The sequence below is a fragment of the Dendrobates tinctorius genome, unplaced genomic scaffold (genome assembly GCF_039654945.1).
Source record: "Dendrobates tinctorius isolate UK_male_01 unplaced genomic scaffold, ASM3965494v1 ptg000046l, whole genome shotgun sequence".
Classification (NCBI taxonomy): Eukaryota; Metazoa; Chordata; class Amphibia; order Anura; family Dendrobatidae; genus Dendrobates; species Dendrobates tinctorius.
This window is the reverse complement of record NW_027361714.1, coordinates 35,451,113-35,472,528: the sequence shown is the minus strand read 5'-3', so window position 1 is coordinate 35,472,528 and position 21,416 is coordinate 35,451,113. Positions and strand designations below refer to the sequence as shown.

The following is a 21,416-nucleotide window of genomic DNA, read 5'->3' as shown; positions in this document are numbered from 1 at the left end:
CACGGACTGGGTCACAGCCACTGTGACACATCCCTTTAAGACTACCGGCCCGGTACCAAGTATCCCAGAGCCTGTGGGGCGAGTCAACCCCATCTTCCATGGCTTTTTTATTTATAAGCACTGGGGTCTTTCATTTTCATTTGACCAAGAGGAATATTTGAATAGAAACTGTATATTCTGTGTAATATCTGTACCGGTATCTGCTTCGGTCACTAGGCAGCGCGGTGCCTTTGTTGTGGCTGATGCTTGAGGGCATCAATCCAAATATATTCCTGGGACATGTGGCTCTGGCCAGTCCAGAAGCTATGGGTTTATACTGTTAGTTTGGGTTTCTTCCTGATGTCGGCACTGGGTGGGGCTGTTCACTACATAAACCCCCTGAGAATCAGTTACCACTGCTAGTCAATGTTTGTGCTACCTGTCTTTACCTGTGTTCTGTTTATCTTCTGTTTTATCCTGATTTATCCTGTTCCCTGACCTCATCTAGTTTATTGACATTTCACCTTCCTGATTATTTTGTACCTCACTTAACTCCTGACCTACCTGATTATCCTTCTGTCAGCTTGAGCCCCTGAACAACAGCTGACTCCACGGTCCTAATCACAGGACTCCTGTGTAAGTCCAAATCATTTGGAAAACAGAGTGTTTAGTGCCAAGCCTGTCAGTGGTAGCCATTTTTCAGCTGCTACGTGACCACGGACAGTGCCCTTGGGACATTATGTATTTGCATAGGTTTCTTCAAAATACTTTGCATTCCTTCCACAGTAAGCTGGATACCGTGACTTAGTATCAATTTATCGGGTCTCCTGATGTGCCATACAGGTGAAACAAGTCAAGGCAGAAGAATCTAGACATGTCTGGATAAGTACCAAGCTTTTACCCAAACTAATTTTGATCTCATGCTTTTCAGCTGTATTATGACACTGGTACTTGAATGCATCTGTAATCAATGACATGCCTTGTCTGCTGACATCTTTCGTTGTGTGTCTATACTGCATACACTGTATACCTATATCTATTGAGGGCATTGTAGGATGTCCTAGCGACAACTGCCGTGGGTGCCATTCTTGCATATACGAGGATTCCAACCTCTACTGTTAGGCAGAGATTAAAATATTAGTGCAACAACAGAGTAAATTGGTATTTTCCAGATATACCTTCCTTCTATTCTTCAGAGTCAGCTACATGTACTGATTCTCTTTCCCCTTTCTAATTATTCCCCTTTGTCTCTCACTTGTTTATTTTTTGATTTGGAACTGGTGGTGAATACCTCTGCTTACAATTTGTAGGGTGCTATTTTTTGTGGCTACTACACATTGATATCCTAGATAGCACTGTTAAGTGCACACTAGGGAAATGAGAAAGAGCCGCCTTGGAGCAGCGGCGGGCGCCATTTCTGCAATATTAGGGTGCCAGCCTCCTCTGGGTAGGCAGGTGCTTAGGCTAGGGTATACTATAGGGTGAATCCAGTAGTGTCTACACCAGTGGTTCCCAAACTCCAGTCCTCACGGACCTCAACAGGTCATGTTTTCAGGATTTCCTTAGTATTTCACAGGTGATGGAAGTATCATCAAGGCATCAGGAATTCTCTCACATGTGTAACACTATGGAAATCCTGAAAACATGACCTGTTGGGGTCCGCGAGGACTGGAGTTTGGGAACCACTGGTCTACACCATCATTGCATTATAGCATTATCAAGTGTGCGTTTTTTATGATGTTAGTCCTATTTAGAAATTATTAATAAAGGTTAATATTTTTAATTAGGGGTTTTTATATGTGAGCCACTACTTCAAGATCTCTTTTTCTCCTTACCAACTAGCATATTCTAGGATATTCCTGCCACACTCCAAAAACACTGATAGGTTAATAGAATTGGCTCTCAATCTCTGGTGAAACCTTCAGCACATATTGCAGCTTGATGAATCCTATCCTAGTGGTATATAATAGACACCCCTGTAGGATTCGGCCCCGCTTGCCAGTTCCAGTGGTTAAGCTACTTACGTCATGTGCAGACTAGAGTCTCCACCACTTTTCTCAATAGAATATTGCGAGACTCAGCCTAGACTCTAGTAGGCACTTTACAACAAGTATGTAAATCATATTCTTGCGGTCACGAGACAAGCACTGGAACCGGCAAGCAGAGCCAAATCTTAATGGTGTGTACATGTCACACCATTAGAATTTGGCAAGCTGCTTTGCTTGATATATATTTCACAAAGGATGAACAACTCTTAATTTGCTTCCTGTAGGATCATTTCTACCGTGTTTCTGATAAGATGTGCAATCTTAGTTCTCTATTGGAAAAAAGGATGGGTACAAACAGTCAGACTATGTGCAATGTTGTGGAATGCCGTCGCTATATAAATAATGGGAATTTCACCTGAACATTTATGTTTTGGTAAAGAGGACATTGACTTACCCCACCACTTACTGGACCAAACGAATGCCCTGAAGAGTCTGGTTCCTCAATGTATAATGTATAAAAATCTGGCCTATAATACATACATAAAATGTGTTACAAAGTTGAAAATATAGTATGCGATATTACTACCAGAGCAGAAACAGAGATACCTTTTATCTTTTGGAAGGTCCAGCCACTGCAACATGGTTTGTATTCTTTCTTCATATGCAACAGACCTTACAGAAAAAATGGAAACATTATTCACTGAAGCATTTTGTTTTCGGGATACTTTTATGTTACTTGTATGTTTTTTGTTAAGAATTATTACAATTTTTGACATTTTTACGTAAGGAAAAATTAGGAATGCTGTCTGATTCTCGAAAGAATTTGATCCAAAAAGTTAATTAATAGCAGCACAGAGGTGGTTTACACTTGACATTACCATGTTGGCTAGGAGGATCATCTCTAGCACTGCTCTTGGAAATAAAGGACTAAATTAAGGCCATGTCACTAACTGCACAACAAAGTTGCCAACACGTCAGAAGGTTCTAAGTGTGTGGTTGTTTGCTAAGGATACTTGCATTTGAGAAATACTCTTTGTGTTTGGCTCAAACATCAAGTGAGGCCTCAGTTCACATCAGGTCTGAAAATCCCCTGATGTATACAATGATATATAGAAGCTTTAAAGGGGAATTCTTATGGAGCCAACCACTGTCCGTTTGACCTATTAAGAAATATTGACTTTAGAGAGAGTTGTCCCTTACTCCAAACCAAGGTCTATGCACCAGAATGCCTTCCATACTATTGAAACTTCTGAAGCAAGAATAGTGCCTGATCATCTGCGACTTCCTTTAGTAAATTCTCTTGTTTGGGAAGGGGACCTGAAGCGATTACCTGCCTGCTGCTGTGTCTGCATTTTGCCTTATGAAAAAAAAATAGCCAAACTTAAGCCAAAAAATTTATTTTGACGTGAATTAGGTCAGTATATTGCACTGATAAACACAGAAGACTATAAATAAATGTATATACTACACAATGTACACATATCTAAGGGATTACCCTTCTTACATGACAATGATGAGCATCCTAGCATTCATTCAAACATCCATTGATATAACCTTTTGCCTTGATAACTTTCCAAAGTAACCTAAAATTGGATTGGAATGCCCCTCTAGAAATAATTACGATAATTCTGATATTGGCGGTCCCCAAATTCCATGTGTCGCATACTCACCCATCATACAGTTTATAGTAGTTAGGGTAACTACCATTAATTGCAACATCTGATCCAGGCCAAAAAAACGTGCCAGCCTTTAATCCTTGGTACATGGCTGTTAACCATACCTATATAATAAATAACAAATTGAAAAAATTGTTATCTTGTGCCACAGTCAAAAAAATCTGCTCATTTATTTAGAATAAACTGTATATTTAATAAATATATCCGTATATGTGGGTGTGCGGCCCAGTCATTATTCCTTTTACGCCACTATTTTTAGAGTCATTTGCACATTTTTATTTGTTTGGGGGTTTTTGCAAGTGGAAACTGTAAATCTCTTTTGCAGCAATTTTCTTTTAATTTGCACCTAAACCACCAGTTTAGGTATCTGTTGGTGAAAGCTTGTGTGGATTTTTTATGAATGGATGTTTTAAGGTACTGACGGGTGGCATATATGACTACACTAAAAGGGATTAACATTAATCTCATGTCTCTTTTTTTATTATTATGAATTCTGATACTGAAACAAATCACAAAATTGTTAAAGCCAGGTGTCAATGATTTTTTGTTTAATTTTTGATCATGCTACGAATTACGGTAATTTTTTTTGCATATAGTTTGCAGTTGATGTATGAAAGTTTTTTTACTGCCGTGACTTTATTTTTAGAGATATTTTCTGTATATATATACACATATGTTTTTTTCTTATATCTTTTGATACTGGCAATCTTTACTCCTTAGACATAATAAATGTGTTTTCTCTTTTTTATGAAGACCTGCTATTTTTCCACTCTTGTTACAAGTTCTAATGTTGCTTTAATTTGAAGCCAAATTCAGCATACGTGTGATATTTTTGATGAATTTGGCACAAAATCTGTTGACATAGAGAACAAGAAGACTCATAGAAAGTGACTTAAAAATGTCTTGGTAACAACTTTCTAAAATTACACAAAGAATGTGTCATGGTTTGCTCACTTGTGGGATTAGGTAGTTCAGAGGTTAATCTGGATGGCCTCACTCTGGGAGGCTTCTTATAGCCTAATTGTGGGGTCATTCCTGTCGCTTATACTCTGTGTGTGTGACCCTGTTGTGCCTGTGTGTGTATTTTGTGCCTGTGCTACTTTACGCTTGTCTGGTTCTGATCTGGTTCTGCCCCGTTAAGAGTTCTGCTTGACCCTCCTGTATTGCGCTGCTATCTCTGTGTATGACCCCCTTGGCTACGTCCTGACTATTCTTTGCTCGCCCCTCTTGTACAGCACCGCCCTCTCCATGTATGAACGCCATTTTTGTCTGACCTGAGTTCACCCTCCAAAGTCACCACCGCATACCCCCGGGTCTGCTGTCTCCCAGCAGCGCTCCACTGTGGGCCAGCCCCCTCCTGTGACACGCGGTCACATGATCACAGGTCCTTCTGTCTCCTGCTGATACAGCATCCCCTCTCACCGTGGTGCTCAGGTCCCGTTTGCCTGAGCTCTCCTGCAGCACCTGATCCCCGGGCTCCCTCACAGTGTGGGTGAGTCACCCTGTTCAGCCGTGGCAGATCGCTGGTGCTGACAGGGTCTTGAAAGAACGACAGGAGATCACTGTACTTACAAATTGCTAATTTTAACCTACTCCAGATTCATGAATAGAAACTGTGCTCTCTTAATAGATCTGGTGCACAATGCAGGAGGGAGATGATAATGTTATTATTATTTATATTAGTAAGTTAGAAAGATATCTTTACTACAATGATAGTTGCTGTGTTTTCATTGCAATAATGAATATGATCTTATATATAAACTTACCGGCTGACCTTGCCACCAGGTTTCATTAAACTTTTCATTTCCAGAAAGAGAGAAATTCTTGTTCATATTGCGGTCATACATATTATTGTCAATAATGCCATTTGATTCTGGATACAGTCCCTAGGCAAAAATAGATTGAGAAACATGAATAAATTACATGGCCTAGAAATCATCTGACTTGGCAATCTTCAAAAGGAGAAATGTTCCCCCTTAGCCCTCCTGTCAGAGTCCTCTCACCCATCAGATCCCCTGTTTTGCACTGATGAGGGGCAAACACCCTGAAATAGGTGTCTGCAAATAGGATAAAAAAGCCAGACCAGACACTCTAAGGGTATGTGCACACGGTGCGGATTCTGCTGCAGTTCTGCAGCAGATTTGGCCCTGGGAACTGCAGCAGAACTGCAAGTGATGTACAGTTCCATTTAAGGCTTTGAAAAACAAAAAACGCAGTGCACATGCTGCTGATTTTTATGCGCAGATTTGGTGCGGATTGAAAACTGCCTCATGTCACTTCTTTTGTGCGGATCTGCTGCAGTTTTACATCTGCTCCATTCTAGAAATCCGCAGGTGTAAAACTGCAGTGGAAAACCGCACAAATACTGCAGTAAATCTGCACTAAATCCGCACTAAATCCACAGGTAAAACGCAGGTCATTTTACCTGCGGATTTAGCAAAATCTGCACGGAAAATTCCACAACAGAGTCCGCACCGTGTGCACATAGCCTTAAACTGTAGCATGTCACTTCTTTTGTGCAGTTCTGCAGCAGTTTTACACCTGCTCCATTATAGAAATCTGCAGGTGTAAAACTGCAGGCGAAATCCACACAAAAACTGCAGTAAATCTGCACTTAAGGTGTGTGCACACGATGCAGATTCTGCTGCGGATCCGCAGCGGTTTTGGTCCTGCGGATCTGCAGCAGTTTCTGCTGTGGTGTACAGTACCATTATAACCTATGGAAATAGAAATCCGCAGTGCACACTGTGCGGAATTTTCCGTGCGGATTTGCTGCGGTTTCAAAATCGCAGCATGTGAATTCTTTGTGTGAATTCTTTGTGCAGATTCCGCTGCGGTTTGGCACCTGCTCCATGGCAGGTGTCAAACCGCAAGGGAAACCCGCAGGCTAAACCGCAGAAAATCTGCAGATAAACCGCAGGTCTTTTGACCTGCGGTTTTACTTGCGGATTTACACAAATCCGCACGGAAAATTCAGCAGGACAATCCGCAGCGTGTGCACACAGAGTAAATCTGCACTAAATCCACCGGTAAAACGTAGGTCATTTTACCTGCGGATTTAGCAAAATCTGCGCGGAAAATTCCACAGTAGAATCTGCAACGTGTGCACATACCCTGAGTCATGTGACAAGGCTCGGTAATGGGTTGATATTAACCTTTATTATTGCAGCATCCAATACACAGGGCTGTCTTAATAGCATTATGGACCTCTGGGCAAACCAATGTACTGGGGCTCCTACGACAACCACTCACAGGAATAAAAAGTAAAAGGTCAATAATATTAAACATTTTATTTGCAGTTCAACAGCACTGGTGTTAAAACATTAAAAACATGCTGTACAGCAGCAACTAGTCAACATGAGAAACATTTGAACAATACACAAGGCTTGAAAAACAATAATATTCAGTAAGCCACACAGATCAGATGGTACAGTATGAACGTACAAACTTGTTATTATAACAAGTATATGCAGCATTTCTTTACAGAGAATTGCTCTATTATTGGCTTGAAGTCAATGGTCTTCAGGATGTCGTGCTGTGAGGTGGCCAGGGTGATAGCCATGGCGAGGAGCTGTTGTGCCGCCACACCCTGGCACCCAAAGTCTCATCTGCTGTGTGTGAGATGTACCAAGTAGAACACTCGCATTAGATTCCGGGGTTCCATCGGATTCTGCAATCCCAGCTACAGATTCCTGGTTCACACAAACAACTCCAGACTCCATGTCCGTACTCAACAGTTCAACTTTACTTGAAAACAGGGTTCTTGGTACAGACGTAGCAAAGTTCACATACATTGACATTACTTGAGCTTTCTTTGTCTTCTCTGACACAGCTTCCATTCTGAAGGCACTTGTATCGCTGTCCTTTCCAGCAACTCGTGTCCCGCAGATTCTCCTGCGACGTCCGTGCCCCTAGATCCTCCAACTTCCTCCCATTACACCTGTCCGGTTTCTATAGGAAAAGGTAAAAGGCCCGCTCAGCTCTGCCTAGTCCCGGCCATAGGCCCCAGATTCTCTTTGAAATGGTTACTGCATAAGACGGTGACCAATCGCACTCTGCTCAGCCTGGGGTCCCTTATTGCCTCAGAAAACTTCACCCCCACGGCAATCCGACTGCCTTCTCTCACTCTTGCATCACAACTCCTCACTAAACAGGAAGTCTCACCACTACAATTGTGGCCAAAAGTATTGACACCCCTGCAATTTTGTCAGATAATACTCAGTTTCTTCCCGAAAATGATTGCAATCACAAATTCTTTGGTATTGTTATCTTCATTAAATTTGTCTCAAATGAAAAAACACTAAAGAGAATGAAGCAAAAAGCAAAACATTGATCATTTCACACAAAACGCCGAAAATGGGCCAGGCAAAAGTATTGGCACCCTCAGCCTAATACTTGGTTGCACAACCTTTAGCCAAAATAACTGCGACCAACCGCTTCCGGTAACCATCAATGAGTTTCTTACAATGCTCTGCTGGAATTTTAGACCATTCTTCTTTGGCAAACTGCTCCAGGTCCCTGATATTAGAAGGGTGCCTTCTTCAAACTGCCATTTTTAGATCTCTCCACAGGTGTTTTATGGGATTCAGGTCTGGACTCATTGCTGGCCACCTTAGAAGTCTCCAGTGCTTTCTCTCAAACCATTTTCTAGTGCTTTTTGAAGTGTGTTTTGGGTCATTGTCCTGCTGGAAGAACCATGACCTCTGAGGGAGACCCAGCTTTCTCACACTGGGCCCTACATTATGCTGCAAAATTTGTTGGTAGTCTTCAGACTTCATAATGCCATGCACACGGTCAAGCAGTCCAGTGCCAGAGGCAGCAAAGCAACCCCAAAACATCAGGGAACCTCCGCCATGTTTGACTGTAGGGACCATGTTTTTTTCTTTGAATGCCTCTTTTTTTCTCCTGTAAACTCTATGTTGATGCCTTTGCCCAAAAAGCTCTACTTTTGTCTCATCTGACCAGAGGACATTCTTCCAAAACGTTTTAGGCTTTTTCAGGTAAGTTTTGGCAAACTCCAGCCTGGTTTTTTTATATCTCGGGGTAAGAAGTGGGGTCTTCCTGGGTCTCCTACCATACAGTCCCTTTTCATTCAGACGCCGACGGATAGTACGGGTTGACACTGTTGTACCCTCAGACTGCAGGGCAGCTTGAACTTGTTTGGATGTTAGTTGAGGTTCTTTATCCAACATCCGCACAATCTTGTGTTGAAATCTCTTGTCAATTTTTCTTTTCCGTCCAGATCTAGGGAGGTTAGCCACAGTGCCATGGGCTTTAAACTTCTTTATGACACTGCGCACGGTAGACACAGGAACATTCAGGTCTTTGGAGATGGACTTGTAGCCTTGAGATTGCTCATGCTTCCTCACAATTTGGTTTCTCTAGTCCTCAGACAGTTCTTTGGTCTTCTTTCTTTTCTCCATGCTCAATGTGGTACACACAAGGACACAGGACAGATGTTGAGTCAACTTTAATCCATGTCAGCTGGCTGCAAGTGTGATTTAGTTATTGCCAACACCTGTTAGGTGCCACAGGTAAGTTACAGGTGCTGTTAATTACACAGATTAGAGAAACATCACATGATTTTTCGAACAGTGCCAATACTTTTGTCCACCCTCTTTTTTATGTTTGGAGTGGAATTATATCCAATTTGGCTTTAGGACAATTCTTTTTGTGTTTTTTCATTTAAGACAAATTAAATGAAGATAATAATACCAAAGAATTTGTGTTTGCAATAATTTTCAGGAAGAAACTGAGTATTATGTTACAAAATTTCAGGGGTGTCAATACTTTTGGCCACAACTGTAGGGCAAGAAAGCATCAAAATGTGCTGATCATCGTGTGTCAGACAGGTGCTTGACCACAAAATCTTTTCCTACAGATGATTTCAATATATTCCAGCGATGAGTAGAACGAGTAAAAAATGAATGCAGATGCTGAATAAAATGAAAGAATTTTACAATCTGTAGACAATACTCTGCTGATTTTACTCCCACCATGTTCAGGTTGTGTCCAGCACAGGGGACATTGAAGGCAAACAAATTAAAGGGGTACTCCAGGGAGATAAAAAAAAAAATGTACTGTTCCTGCCCTCATAAACTATAAAGATGAAATGCACAGTGCAGTTTTATGATCATTATAACCCTTGTAATTCTGTGTGACAGGAGCTGCTCCTCACTGCTTCCCCCTCTTGTCTGGGTCATTACATCACACACCAAGTGCTGCTCACTCTGTAAGGAACAGCCATCCTGAGAAGAAGAGGCATGGCCACTCCCCTGTTCTCTGCAGAGAAACAGCTATTATCAGGAGGCTGGCTGATAACAGTGGGGAGATGCACAATGCTGTAGTGTCCCAGACAGAGGGGTGAGTAGTGCAGTGAAAAGCAGCTTCTGTCACACCATCCCTCTAAAATATATCTCCCTGTCTGCAGTCCGAGGTGAGGGGGTGTGGCGAGGGCATGGCCTGGTCCCAGCTGTTTGCAGCCCTGTGAATGGGACATCAGGGGGCTGCTAATGGAAGCTACCAGCAGTGAAAAGCAGCTTCTGTCACACCATCCCTCTAAAATATTTCTCCCTGTCTGCAGTCCGAGGTGAGGGGGTGTGGCGAGGGCATGGCCTGGTCCCAGCTGCTTGTAGTCCTGTGAATGAGACATCAGGGGGCTGCTACTGGAAGCTACGAGCAGGCCATGCCCCTGCCACACCCCTCAGCTCAGACTGCAGACACGGAGACAGGCTTTGCTCAAGAATATCAAGGTATTTCATACCAACAATCTTCCCCTCGACTTGGACCACTTACCCTGTCCGTGTTCTTGGGATGATATGCTGTGTTGGTTTGGTGACAGACAGACAGTGTTTATCTTGGTGGCCAAAAAGTTCAATTTTGGACTCATCTGACCACAACACCTTACTTCATACATTTGGGGAGTCTCCCACATGTCTTTTGGCAAACTCAAAATAAGCCTTACAATTTTTGCGTGTAAGTAAAGGCTTTTATCCTGCCCATTCTTCCATAAAGGCCACTTCTATGGAGTTTCCTGTCTATTGTGGTCATATAGACAGATACTCCAGTCTCTATTTGGGGACTCTGCAGCTCCCTCAGGGTTACCTTTGGTTTGTCTGCTGCCTCTCTGATTAATGCCCTCCTTGCCTGGTCTGGGAGTTTTGATGGGTGACCCTCTCATGGCTGTTTTTTTGTGGTACTGTAGGATCGTGTGCCGACTGGGGGAGGGGGTGGTCCCTACAGCATGCTTCCGTCGTTACCAAAGACAAGAGTCCGTAGCCCGTAAGTTGTATCAACAGGTTTTTCTTTTTTCGGTTCGTTCCTTCAGTAACAGCAATTTCAGACAGCTTCTGCACATCTGCCTGGGTACCCATAAACACGCTTCTTCCTTTCCTCCTCTGCTTCCCTAGTCATTTCAGACTCTCTCACTGTGGCTGCCTTAGGCCCACGGCCACAGCGATCACCTACTTGGCCCGTATACCCGCTGCCACACCTACTTCACTTCAGTGCCCACCTCTCCAGCAGTTTGGTACCCCAGGTTCTCTGTCCCTTCCGCTGTCTTCCGGGGCCACCCCCCTTTCCGTGCTCTCTCTCGCTTTCCTCTTCTCTGTCTCTCTCCTCCGTCTCTTCCTGAGCTCTTTTCTCTCCTCTGCCTCTCTCTAGGTTTCGGAACCTCCCCTTTTATCCCTTCAGCCTGGAAATCCCCTTCTCCTGTTCCCCTAGCTCCGCCCACTATGACTTGGCTTTTCCAAGCATTAGCTGTTGTTAAGGCCTTTCCTTTCTCTGTACTGTGTCTCCCCACAGTGGCCAAGCTCTGTACTCTGTAAGAGAATGGTCAGTCATAATATACTGAACGGCCATGTTGTCTCTAGCAGCCATTTTGTTGAAAGTTAGAGAAGATTCAACTTTTACAAAAGAGCTGATAAAATGTATTAAATGGAGGATGGAAAATGAGATCATGTCTCCTAGCAACCTCATCCGATGTGCGTAGAGGAAGATTGGATCAATAGGGGAATAGGGTCACCAAATATATGGTCAGTATGCTTATACGTGATAGTGTGGTAGCGAAGTTAAAATGTCAGGATGTAAGAATTTATGGACATAGATTGGAGACAATGATAAGATTTTAGGACAGTAGCCATAGATACCAATGACTTATGGGTTTTAGTGTTGCTTGGAGAAATGTTAATTAATATCTTCGCATTATGTCATTATATTCTCTGTTCTAAACCACGTTTCTGTAGATTACCATGAAAACGTCTTAGAATTATAATGTTAACGCCCTCTGCGGCGAAATGCAGCTTTCTTTGTTCTGGTAATGTATAAGAAGCCCCTGTTACTGTCGATCGGGGCCATTCCATCGCCATCATGCCACTGTGCCTCACCATGGCCAGGGCACAGAGCCTTACCATCGCCAGACTTCCTAGCGAATCTCTGCCTGTCTGTATTCCTGTTTTTGCCCGCATATTCCAGCTCCTCTGTTATTCTGTATCTGTTTTGCTGTGTATCTCCGAATAAACCTTCAACCTCAGCTTGATAAGAGATCGTCTGTGGAACTTCTTCCCGACTCTTCCAGCTCTCAGTAGGACTTTTTCTTACAAGTGGCGAGCCAGCCAGGAGGAGCAGCTCCGGAGAGCTGCCTCCAGAAGATGCACCGGAAGAGGCTGCAGATGAGGGCTTGGAGGTGGGAAGAGGAAGAGAAAAAATAAAAGAAACGCGTGTGGCCACACGTGAAACCGATCAAAGTAAGCCAGCCTGAAGGAGAACCTCTCGTGATCACTCCGAGACCGCCTGCCCGAGTTTTTTATAATAAAACCACGGACAAAAAAAAAGACTATAAAAAGATGAGTAACTAAGAAGCTATCTACAAGGACGTGAGAATTTTTTTTGTGTGCCCGGTAGCAAGAAGCTTTAAAAGGGCGTGGGGAGACGCCTGGCAAGCTAACGAGTGAGGCTGGAATCACGGCTGCACCTCTTTTAATATCTGGTCGACCCCCAAACAGCCGGCAGGAGGTCTTCCATTCGAGAGAGGTGTGAGTATCTAACTTTGCTTAAATTGCATTTGTTGATACTAGGACAGAGTAAAACTCGTCCTTGTAGACCACTGTAAATATGGAGTGGTTACGGAAGCAGGCAGAGAAATATGCTGGCACACCCCAGCTGGAGGGGGTTAATGTGGAAACCACGTGGCTAAATTGTATGCGATGGTTTACCACAGAGAACAGGGAACTAGATAGAAAAAATTTTCTAGGTTAGGCTAATAGCCAAGTAGTGGCTTTGTGTAAGACAGTCATAACTTTTGATCAAGCTCTTGATAGGTAGCTTACACAGCAATATGTTAACATGATCACCCGGGGAGGGGCAGTGTATAGGGAGAGATTAGAAAAGCTGGGTGAGATGCTGGAGCTAGCACGGAAGCACAGAGAGGAGGGGTGCGAGCAGCAGCAGCAGCAGCTGAGAGCAGTTATGTCACAGATGGACACTGCAGCTTCAAGACACAGTGCTGATGTAAATACAGTTGTAGACTGGAGAAGAGAGTTAGGAGAATGAGTGAAGTAGTACATAACAAGATATAGTGTCCCAACAGCTCCAGCTTATGCAGACACAGTTGAGGAAAGATATATTGTCCCGACAGCTCCAGCACATGCAGACCCTAGGTTAGGTGTGATGCTGCTTCTACCCCGAGAGAAAAATCCCAGGCCAAATGTTCCTGGTCCATCTTAAATTTATTAAAAAAATGTTGCCTAATTGGGAGGAAAGTAAGTGAGTGTTTTGTTAGGACGATGCAATCCGAGGTGAGGGGTGATGAGTCTAATGTTTTTGCATGCCATTCACCTCGGTGTGTATCTGCTGATTCCGGGAGGCCAGGAGTTCCGGGGGGTATGCGCAGCTGCCGAGAATGGGCAGGTCCCGTTCGGCAGAGCCCCCACGGGATCCCATGAGAGGTCCTCCCTTGTGTTATTTTTGTGGACATCTGGGACATGTTAGACATTTTTGTCCCAACTTTGTGCCAGGGCCTATATCCCAAGAACCCCGGGAGCCCTTTAACCCCCAACGGCCCCGGGAGTTTTCTAGACCACCTTTCGGAGTTAGACCTCCGTATCCAGCAGTGAATGACCCTAGGCAGTATCAGCAGTACAGCGGTCTTCAAATGGTTAACCCAGTCTCACAGGAGCCTTCTGCTCCTGCTCCTTCCCCAATGGCTTTCACTCATCCGCACCCGGAGGTCCATGCTATTAAGGGAGGGGTCACTCCTCCTCGTCCCTATGCTCCGCTGATTAAGGAGCTGCAGGAACATGAGGACCGGACCCTGACTAAGGATCTCTTTGGGGCGGAGATGGCAGCTGTTGGACGGAAGCCGTGCCCAGATGGGGATGATGGATTTTTCGGGCTTCCCACCGCAAGTAACACTGATTGATGGAGTGCTCCCCCCTGTTCCCCTTACCCTCCTTGCCCCCCTTTCCCTGGGCAGGGACGGTAGACCTTATGTCAGAGGGAGAATAGAGGGGCTGCCTTGGGAAGACATCCTCATCGATACAGGAGCCTCAGTTTCAATAACATGACACAAATTGCAGTCACCCCCTGGACTGCCTGAGACTACACTTTTGTAGAATTTGAGGACTCCTGTATTCAAGCAGTAAAAAGTCGTCCAGTAAACCTGAGATTTCAGGACACAGGGGGATCGAAGCAAAGGGGTCTTCGATGCGCTTTTTGGGTAAACCCACAGTTACGGTACACTATTTTGGGAACTGATGTTTTGGGAGCAATGGGAATTGTTGTTGATTTATGTAACAAAGTCTTGTGGCGGAACAAAGAAGCCACTATCTGTTCTGTAATTGTCCCTGTGGAGGAGGAGGAGGAGGAGAGTCATAAATTACCCATTGCTAGCTTCGGATTAGGTGCTAATGAAAATGTTGAAAACACTGACAATGATGCTTTAAAGAATGAATTGAAGCAAAAGTTCCCTGAATTGTGGATCTCAAAGAAAACTGATTGTGGATTAATGCACACTCAGGTTAAAATTGATGGTGAAAAACTGCCACCTTTCCAGCGTCAGTACCGTATTCCGGAGGACGCAATCCCTTACATAAGGGTAGCAGTCAGTGAATTGGAGAAACAAGGTGTTGTTGTGAAAGGTAATTCTCCATGTAACAGTCCTATTTTACCTGTGAAAAAGGAAGATGGCAGTTTTCGAATGGTAGTAGACCTGAGACTTGTAAATAAGTACACTCCCTCAGCTGCTCACCTTGTTGCATCTGTCCCTGAAGTTATGTCACAGCTGAGGAGTGATTGTAAAGTGTTTTCTTGTTTGGATATTGCAAATGGCTTTTTCTCAGTACCCCTAACACCTGAATCTGCACTCCGCTTCGCATTCACTTTTGAAAATGTGCAATACTTGTTCACGCGGCTGCCCATGGGATTTCACAGTTCTCCTGTGTATTTCTATCAGGCATTAGCTCAGATGTTAGAACCCCTGGGTTACGGAGACAAAGTCTTACAGAATGTGGATGATTTATTGATTCAAACTGTCGATGAATGTGAACACAGAGAAACCCTTGAAAATGTTTGTCAGGCTTTACAAGAGGCAGGACTCAAAATGAGTCTAGATAAAGTACAATTGATGAAATCAGGTTACATTTCTGGGTGTGTCTGTCTCAGCAGAAGGAAAGAAGCCCATGCATGAGAGGGTTAAAGCTATTCAAGCTGTTCCCCTACCAACTAATATTACTGAACTCAGAAAATTTTTGGGTCTTATTAATTTTTCCAGAGAATTCATTGAAGATTTTGCTTATTTGGCTAAACCACTGTATGATTTATTGAAAAATGTTGATAATGACTTTGACCCTGTTAATGTAGAGGGAGCAGCCTTACAGGCTTTTGAGGGATTGAAGCGCGCCCTTACGGCAGCTACTGCATTGGTTAACCCTGACCCTTCCCAGCCTTTCTACATTCAGACTCACACCGGTGATATCTCTATTTCTTCTGTGCTCCTACAAAAATGGCCCAAAGAAAGCCCAGAAGTGTCTAGTCAGTTGTATGCCCTAGGTTATTACTCCAGGTTGCTGACCCCCGTGGAAAAAGGATTCACTCAGTGCATGAAGCACCTACTGGGCGTGCACTGGACTATGAATCAAGTGAGACATATAGTGGGATTTGCTCCCTTAATTCTACAAACCCTGCATGTCACTTTAAAAACTTTGCTGAAGGGAAAAGCTTCAGGTATTAATTCACAGAGAATGGCCCAATGGATCATTGATTTTGAGACTAGAGACTTACAAGTTGAAGTGGGTGAGAAATATCACTTAGCCCAGATGATGCAGTATGCAGGAAAAAGTCACGATTGTCAAATTGAACAGGCTAATGTTACTCCCTCTCCCTTCCGAGCAGACTTTCAAGAGGGAATCCCTTGTGCCTATATCGACGGAGCTCGCTATTGGCATGAGGGGCATTACGTCACAGGCTTCGCTGTGTGGTTTCCAGCTAAGCCATTGCACCTGTCCCTTTACACCAAGACTGGTCCACTTTTAGTCCACCCTCCTACAGTACCATGTTCTTTCTATGTGATGACAATAGATTTGATGGTGCTCAGAGGGGATCTTGCACTTCTCAACAACTGTATCACTGACTTGTTTGGAGATCTCCTGCGTCTTCATGGTGTTGTTTGTTTAGTCGTGCCTCTTGCTTTATTATGTTGCAGCCTCTGTGGCCTTTCTGAATATATATACTGACAGACCATGTTACACTAAGATTGCACATTGGTAGACATCCTTTCATTAATCCCTGTGGGGCTCATACTGTATATAGGAGGCTATGTGGGGCTCATACTGTGTATACAGTTGTGGCCAAAAGTATTGACACCCCTGCAATTTTGTCAGATAATACTCAGTTTCTTCCTGAAAATGATTGCAAACACAAATTCTTTGTTATTATTATCTTCATTTAATTTGTCTTAAATGAAAAAACACAAAAAGAATTCTCCTAAAGCCAAATTGGATATAATTCCACACCAAACATAAAAAATAGGGTGGACAAAAGTATTGGCACTGTTCGAAAAATCATGTGATGCTTCTCTAATGTGTAATTAACAGCACCTGTAACTTACATGTGGCACCTAACAGGTGTTGGCAATAACTAAATCACACTTGCAGCCAGTTGACATGGATTAAAGTTGACTCAACCTCTGTCCTGTGTCCTTGTGTGTACCACATTGAGCATGGAGAAAAGAAAGAAGACCAAAGAACTGTCTGAGGACTTGAGAAACCAAATTGTGAGGAAGCATGAGCAATCTCAAGGCTACAATTCCATCTCCAAAGACCTGAATGTTCCTGTGTCTACCGTGCACAGTGTCATCAAGAAGTTTAAAGCCCATGGCACTGTGGCTAACCTCCCTAGATTTGGACGGAAAAGAAAAATTGACAAGAGATTTCAACACAAGATTGTGCGGATGTTGGATAAAAAACCTCGACTAACATCCAAACAAGTTCAAACTGCCCTGCAGTCCGAGGATACAACGGTGTCAACCCGTACTATCCGTCGGTGTCTGAATGAAAAGGGACTGTATGGTAGGAGACCCAGGAAGACCCCACTTCTTACCCTGAGACATAAAAAAGCCAGGCTAGAGTTTGCCAAAACTTACCTGAAAAAGCCTAAAACACTTTGGAAGAATGTTCTCTGGTCAGATGAGACAAAATTAGAGCTTTTTGGGCAAAGGCATCAACATAGAGTTTACAGGAGAAAAAAAGAGGCATTTAAAGAAAAAAACACGGTCCCTACAGTCAAACATGGTGGAGGTTCCCTGATGTTTTGGGGTTGCTTTGCTGCCTCTGGCACTGGACTGCTTGACCGTGTGCATGGCATTATGCAGTATGAAGACTACCAACAAATTTTGCAGCATAATGTAGGACCCAGTGTGAGAAAGCTGGGTCTCCCTCAGAGGTCATGGTTCTTCCAGCAGGACAATGACCCAAAACACACTTCAAAAAGCACTAGAAAATGGTTTGAGAGAAAGCACTGGAGACTTCTAAGGTGGACAGCAACGAGTCCAGACCTGAATCCCATAGAACACCTGTGGAGAGATCTAAAAATGGCAGTTTGGAGAAGGCACCCTTCTAATATCAGGGACCTGGAGCAGTTTGCCAAAGAAGAATGGTCTAAAATTCCAGCAGAGCATTGTAAGAAACTCATTGATGGTTACCGGAAGCGGTTGGTCGCAGTTATTTTGGCTAAAGGTTGTGCAACCATGTATTAGGCTGAGGGTGCTAATACTTTTGCCTGGCCCATTTTTGGAGTTTTGTGTGAAATGATCAATGTTTTGCTTTTTGCTTCATTCTCTTTTGTGTTTTTTCATTTAAGACAAATTAAATGAGGATAATAATACCAAAGAATTTGTGTTTGCAATCATTTTCAGGAAGAAACTGAGTATTATCTGACGGAATTGCAGGGGTGTCAATACTTTTGGCCACAACTGTAGGAGGCTATGTGGGGCCTCATACTGTATATAGGGGCTGTGTGTGGGCTTCTATGGTGTATAGGGGCTCTGTGCGTACTCATATGGTATATAGGGGATCTCAGCATACTTAATTCTGCTCAATATTAAGTGATACAATTAATAAAACAATTATAATTAATATGTTAATATTCATATTGAGTACAATTAATTTCAGCCTATTGGGTCCCCCTTCCACAACAATCACAATCTCTCATGTGGCCCCTTGGGAAAATTAATTGTCCACCCCTGCTATAGAGAGATATGACTAGTCTAGCTTGTTCACGCTGCAGTTGATTGACAGATGTATACCTTTGTACATACATGGAGGAGACCTGTCCATCAACTAGAGTGGTGTGGGGAGAAGTTGGCTGGGGGTAGTGCCGGACTAGTAACATCTCTAAAGTCCTTGTTCAGCTCTTCAAATTATGATTTCCCTGAACTGCAGGAGCATCCTTGAATACTATTATGAAGCTAGTTCCTGAATTATGCTGACGGTGGTTTGTGCAGGATGAATGAAGTGACAGATTCTCTTCACAGACAAAGCAATGCATTCTATGTGCACACACTTAAAATTGTACTTACTGTGACGATTGTGTAGTGGTTGGGAAAAGTCTTTGTTGGGTACGCAGCTCTCATGTACTTTGAATGTGTGCCACATTTCTCTGAAGTATTAAGAAGATACTTATTATGATTTTAGAACATGAATAAAAAATGTTATCTATCCATAAAATCTCAGTCCTAAGCCTGATGTAAAGCAGTGATCATAGTTGATCAACATTTTGTTCAGTATCTTCATACACTTTTATTTATCGCATCCATATAAAAGCGAATATCAACCATGTGCCTATCAGATAACTCTAGTTAAATGGGCATCATGAACACTGGGCACTGAACATGAATAACTGCTGTCTGTCCTATCTCGACACATCAATGACTAATGTCACAGTAGAGGGCTATTTTCACCTGTAAGGAAGACTCATGTCATTGATCTAGTTACAATGGAGAGCTATATTGTAAAAAAGCTAACAAGATACGATTATAGAAAAAAAAAAAAAAGAGAGAGAACCCCTAACCCAGTCGTCCTAACCCCTAACCCAAAAATATTACATAATATACAAAACAATAAAACAAAATAAAGAAGCAGTTAAGAAATTATTCTAACATGAATTTTCAAAGTAAAAAAAATGGAATAAGAGAAATATAACATTTTTATGCTCTTCGTGCAATTCTCCTTTATTAAACCTAAAACATGAAAAATTCAGCTAATTAACTCCTTAGTCAACTGACTATAGCATACCTTTCTGCCTTTTTTCAACAAAATAACAGAAAAAATACACCCATAACAGAACAATACACAATACAAACACTTACTCAGTTTGTTAATGGTTGGCATTAGATCCCCCCATGTCTGTAAATACTCGGCTCGAAATCCATCCAGAGAAAAAAGGATAACAGGCGGGAGATCAAACCTATGAGAATACAGAATAAAGCTGTAATACAAAGTTGCAATAATAAGGCAGCTGTAAATCTTTGAGCACGCATTATACAGTTGGGTACTATGTGTAGTAGTTTATCCAGCTTAGTTTTAAAAAAGTATTCTGGAGAGATAAGTATTTTAATGAAATAAGTATTTATGCCTTCATAAACTATAAAGCTAACATTCATATTGTTTGTTATCTTGACAATGCCCGCAATTGAATGTAAAGGTGGATCCACTTCTTGGTGCTCTCTCTCCCTTCTGGGACAGTGGTCATATGACTGGAAGTATGTGATATGTATAGTGTTGAGCATTCCGATACCGCAAGTATCGGGTATCGGCCGATACTTGCTGTATCGGAATTCCGATACCGACTTCCGATATTTTTTCAATATCGGAATTCGGCATCGGAATCGGAAGTTCAGTTGATTGACGGCCTGACGTCATCATGATGCGCGGTGTGTGCGCATCATGATGCGCCGTCATTTCGGGCCTTCCGGGGGTCTCTGCCGGCCTGCCGGGGGGCTGTGCCGGCCTGCCGGGGGGCTGTGTGGACTGCCCGGGGTCTGTACCGGCCTGCCGGGGGGCTGTGCCGGCCTGCCGGTGGTCTGTGCACCCTGTGGGGGTCTGTACCGGCCTGCCGGGGGGCTGTGCCGGCCTGCCGGGGGGCTGTGCTGATGTCCGGGGGTCTGTGCAAGCATCGTCCGATGGGACTACAAGTCCCATCGGGCGATGCCTGCTACCATGACAGTGATTGACACATTAGCCAATGATGGGACAGTAGTAGTCCCATCATCCGGCTAATGTGTTAAATGTTAAAAAAAAAAAAAAAAAATACTACATGCATGCTACATACATACTACATGCATGCTACATATATACTACATACATACTACATACATGCTACATACATACTGCATGCTACATACATACTACATACATACTACATACATACTACATACATACTACATATATACTACATACATACTACATACATGCTACATACATACTGCATGCTACATACATACTACATACATACTACATACATACTACATACATACTACATATATACTACATACATACTACATACATGCTACATACATACTGCATGCTACATACATACTACATACATACATACTACATACATACTACATACATGCTACATACTGCATGCTACATACATACTACATACATACTACATGCATGCTACATACATACTACATATATACTACATACATACTACATACATGCTACATACATACTGCATGCTACATACATACTACATACATACTACATGCATACTACATATATACTACATACATACTACATACATGCTGCATGCTACATATATACTACATGCTACATACATACTACATGCATGCTACATACATACTACATATATACTACATGCATGCTACATACATACTACATACTACATATATACTACATACATACTACATATATACTACATACATACTGCATGCTACATACATGCTACATACATACTACATACATACTACATGCATGCTACATGCATGCTACATGCATGCTACATACATACTACATGCATGCTACATACATACCACATACATACTACATGCTACATACATACCACATATATACTACATACATACAATACATTCATACAATACATACATAGACATACAGTACATATAACATAGAGTAACATACTTACCAATACTTGTCACATTGTTCCCCGAAGCCATTGTCTATTCCGGGATAAATATTAACATAACAAACCACAAAAATACTCACCCACGATCCGAAGCAGTCCACGAGTGTGTCCC

General features: G+C 42.7%; 1 protein-coding gene across 2 annotated transcripts in view; it reads right to left on the bottom strand.

Annotated features, from left to right (window-relative positions):
• The window catches only part of ENPP3 (ectonucleotide pyrophosphatase/phosphodiesterase 3), a 221,176-nt gene that overhangs the window by 109,692 nt on the left and 90,068 nt on the right, over positions 1 to 21,416 (bottom strand). For both annotated transcript variants that reach the window (XM_073575819.1, XM_073575820.1), the window contains exons 6-11: positions 19,503 to 19,600; positions 18,714 to 18,793; positions 5,410 to 5,529; positions 3,638 to 3,747; positions 2,574 to 2,639; positions 2,422 to 2,494 (exon numbers count right to left, since the gene is read on the bottom strand). In XM_073575819.1, coding sequence (XP_073431920.1) covers positions 2,422 to 2,494; positions 2,574 to 2,639; positions 3,638 to 3,747; positions 5,410 to 5,529; positions 18,714 to 18,793; positions 19,503 to 19,600 — 547 coding nt within the window. The remainder of the gene's footprint in view (positions 1 to 2,421; positions 2,495 to 2,573; positions 2,640 to 3,637; positions 3,748 to 5,409; positions 5,530 to 18,713; positions 18,794 to 19,502; positions 19,601 to 21,416) is intronic.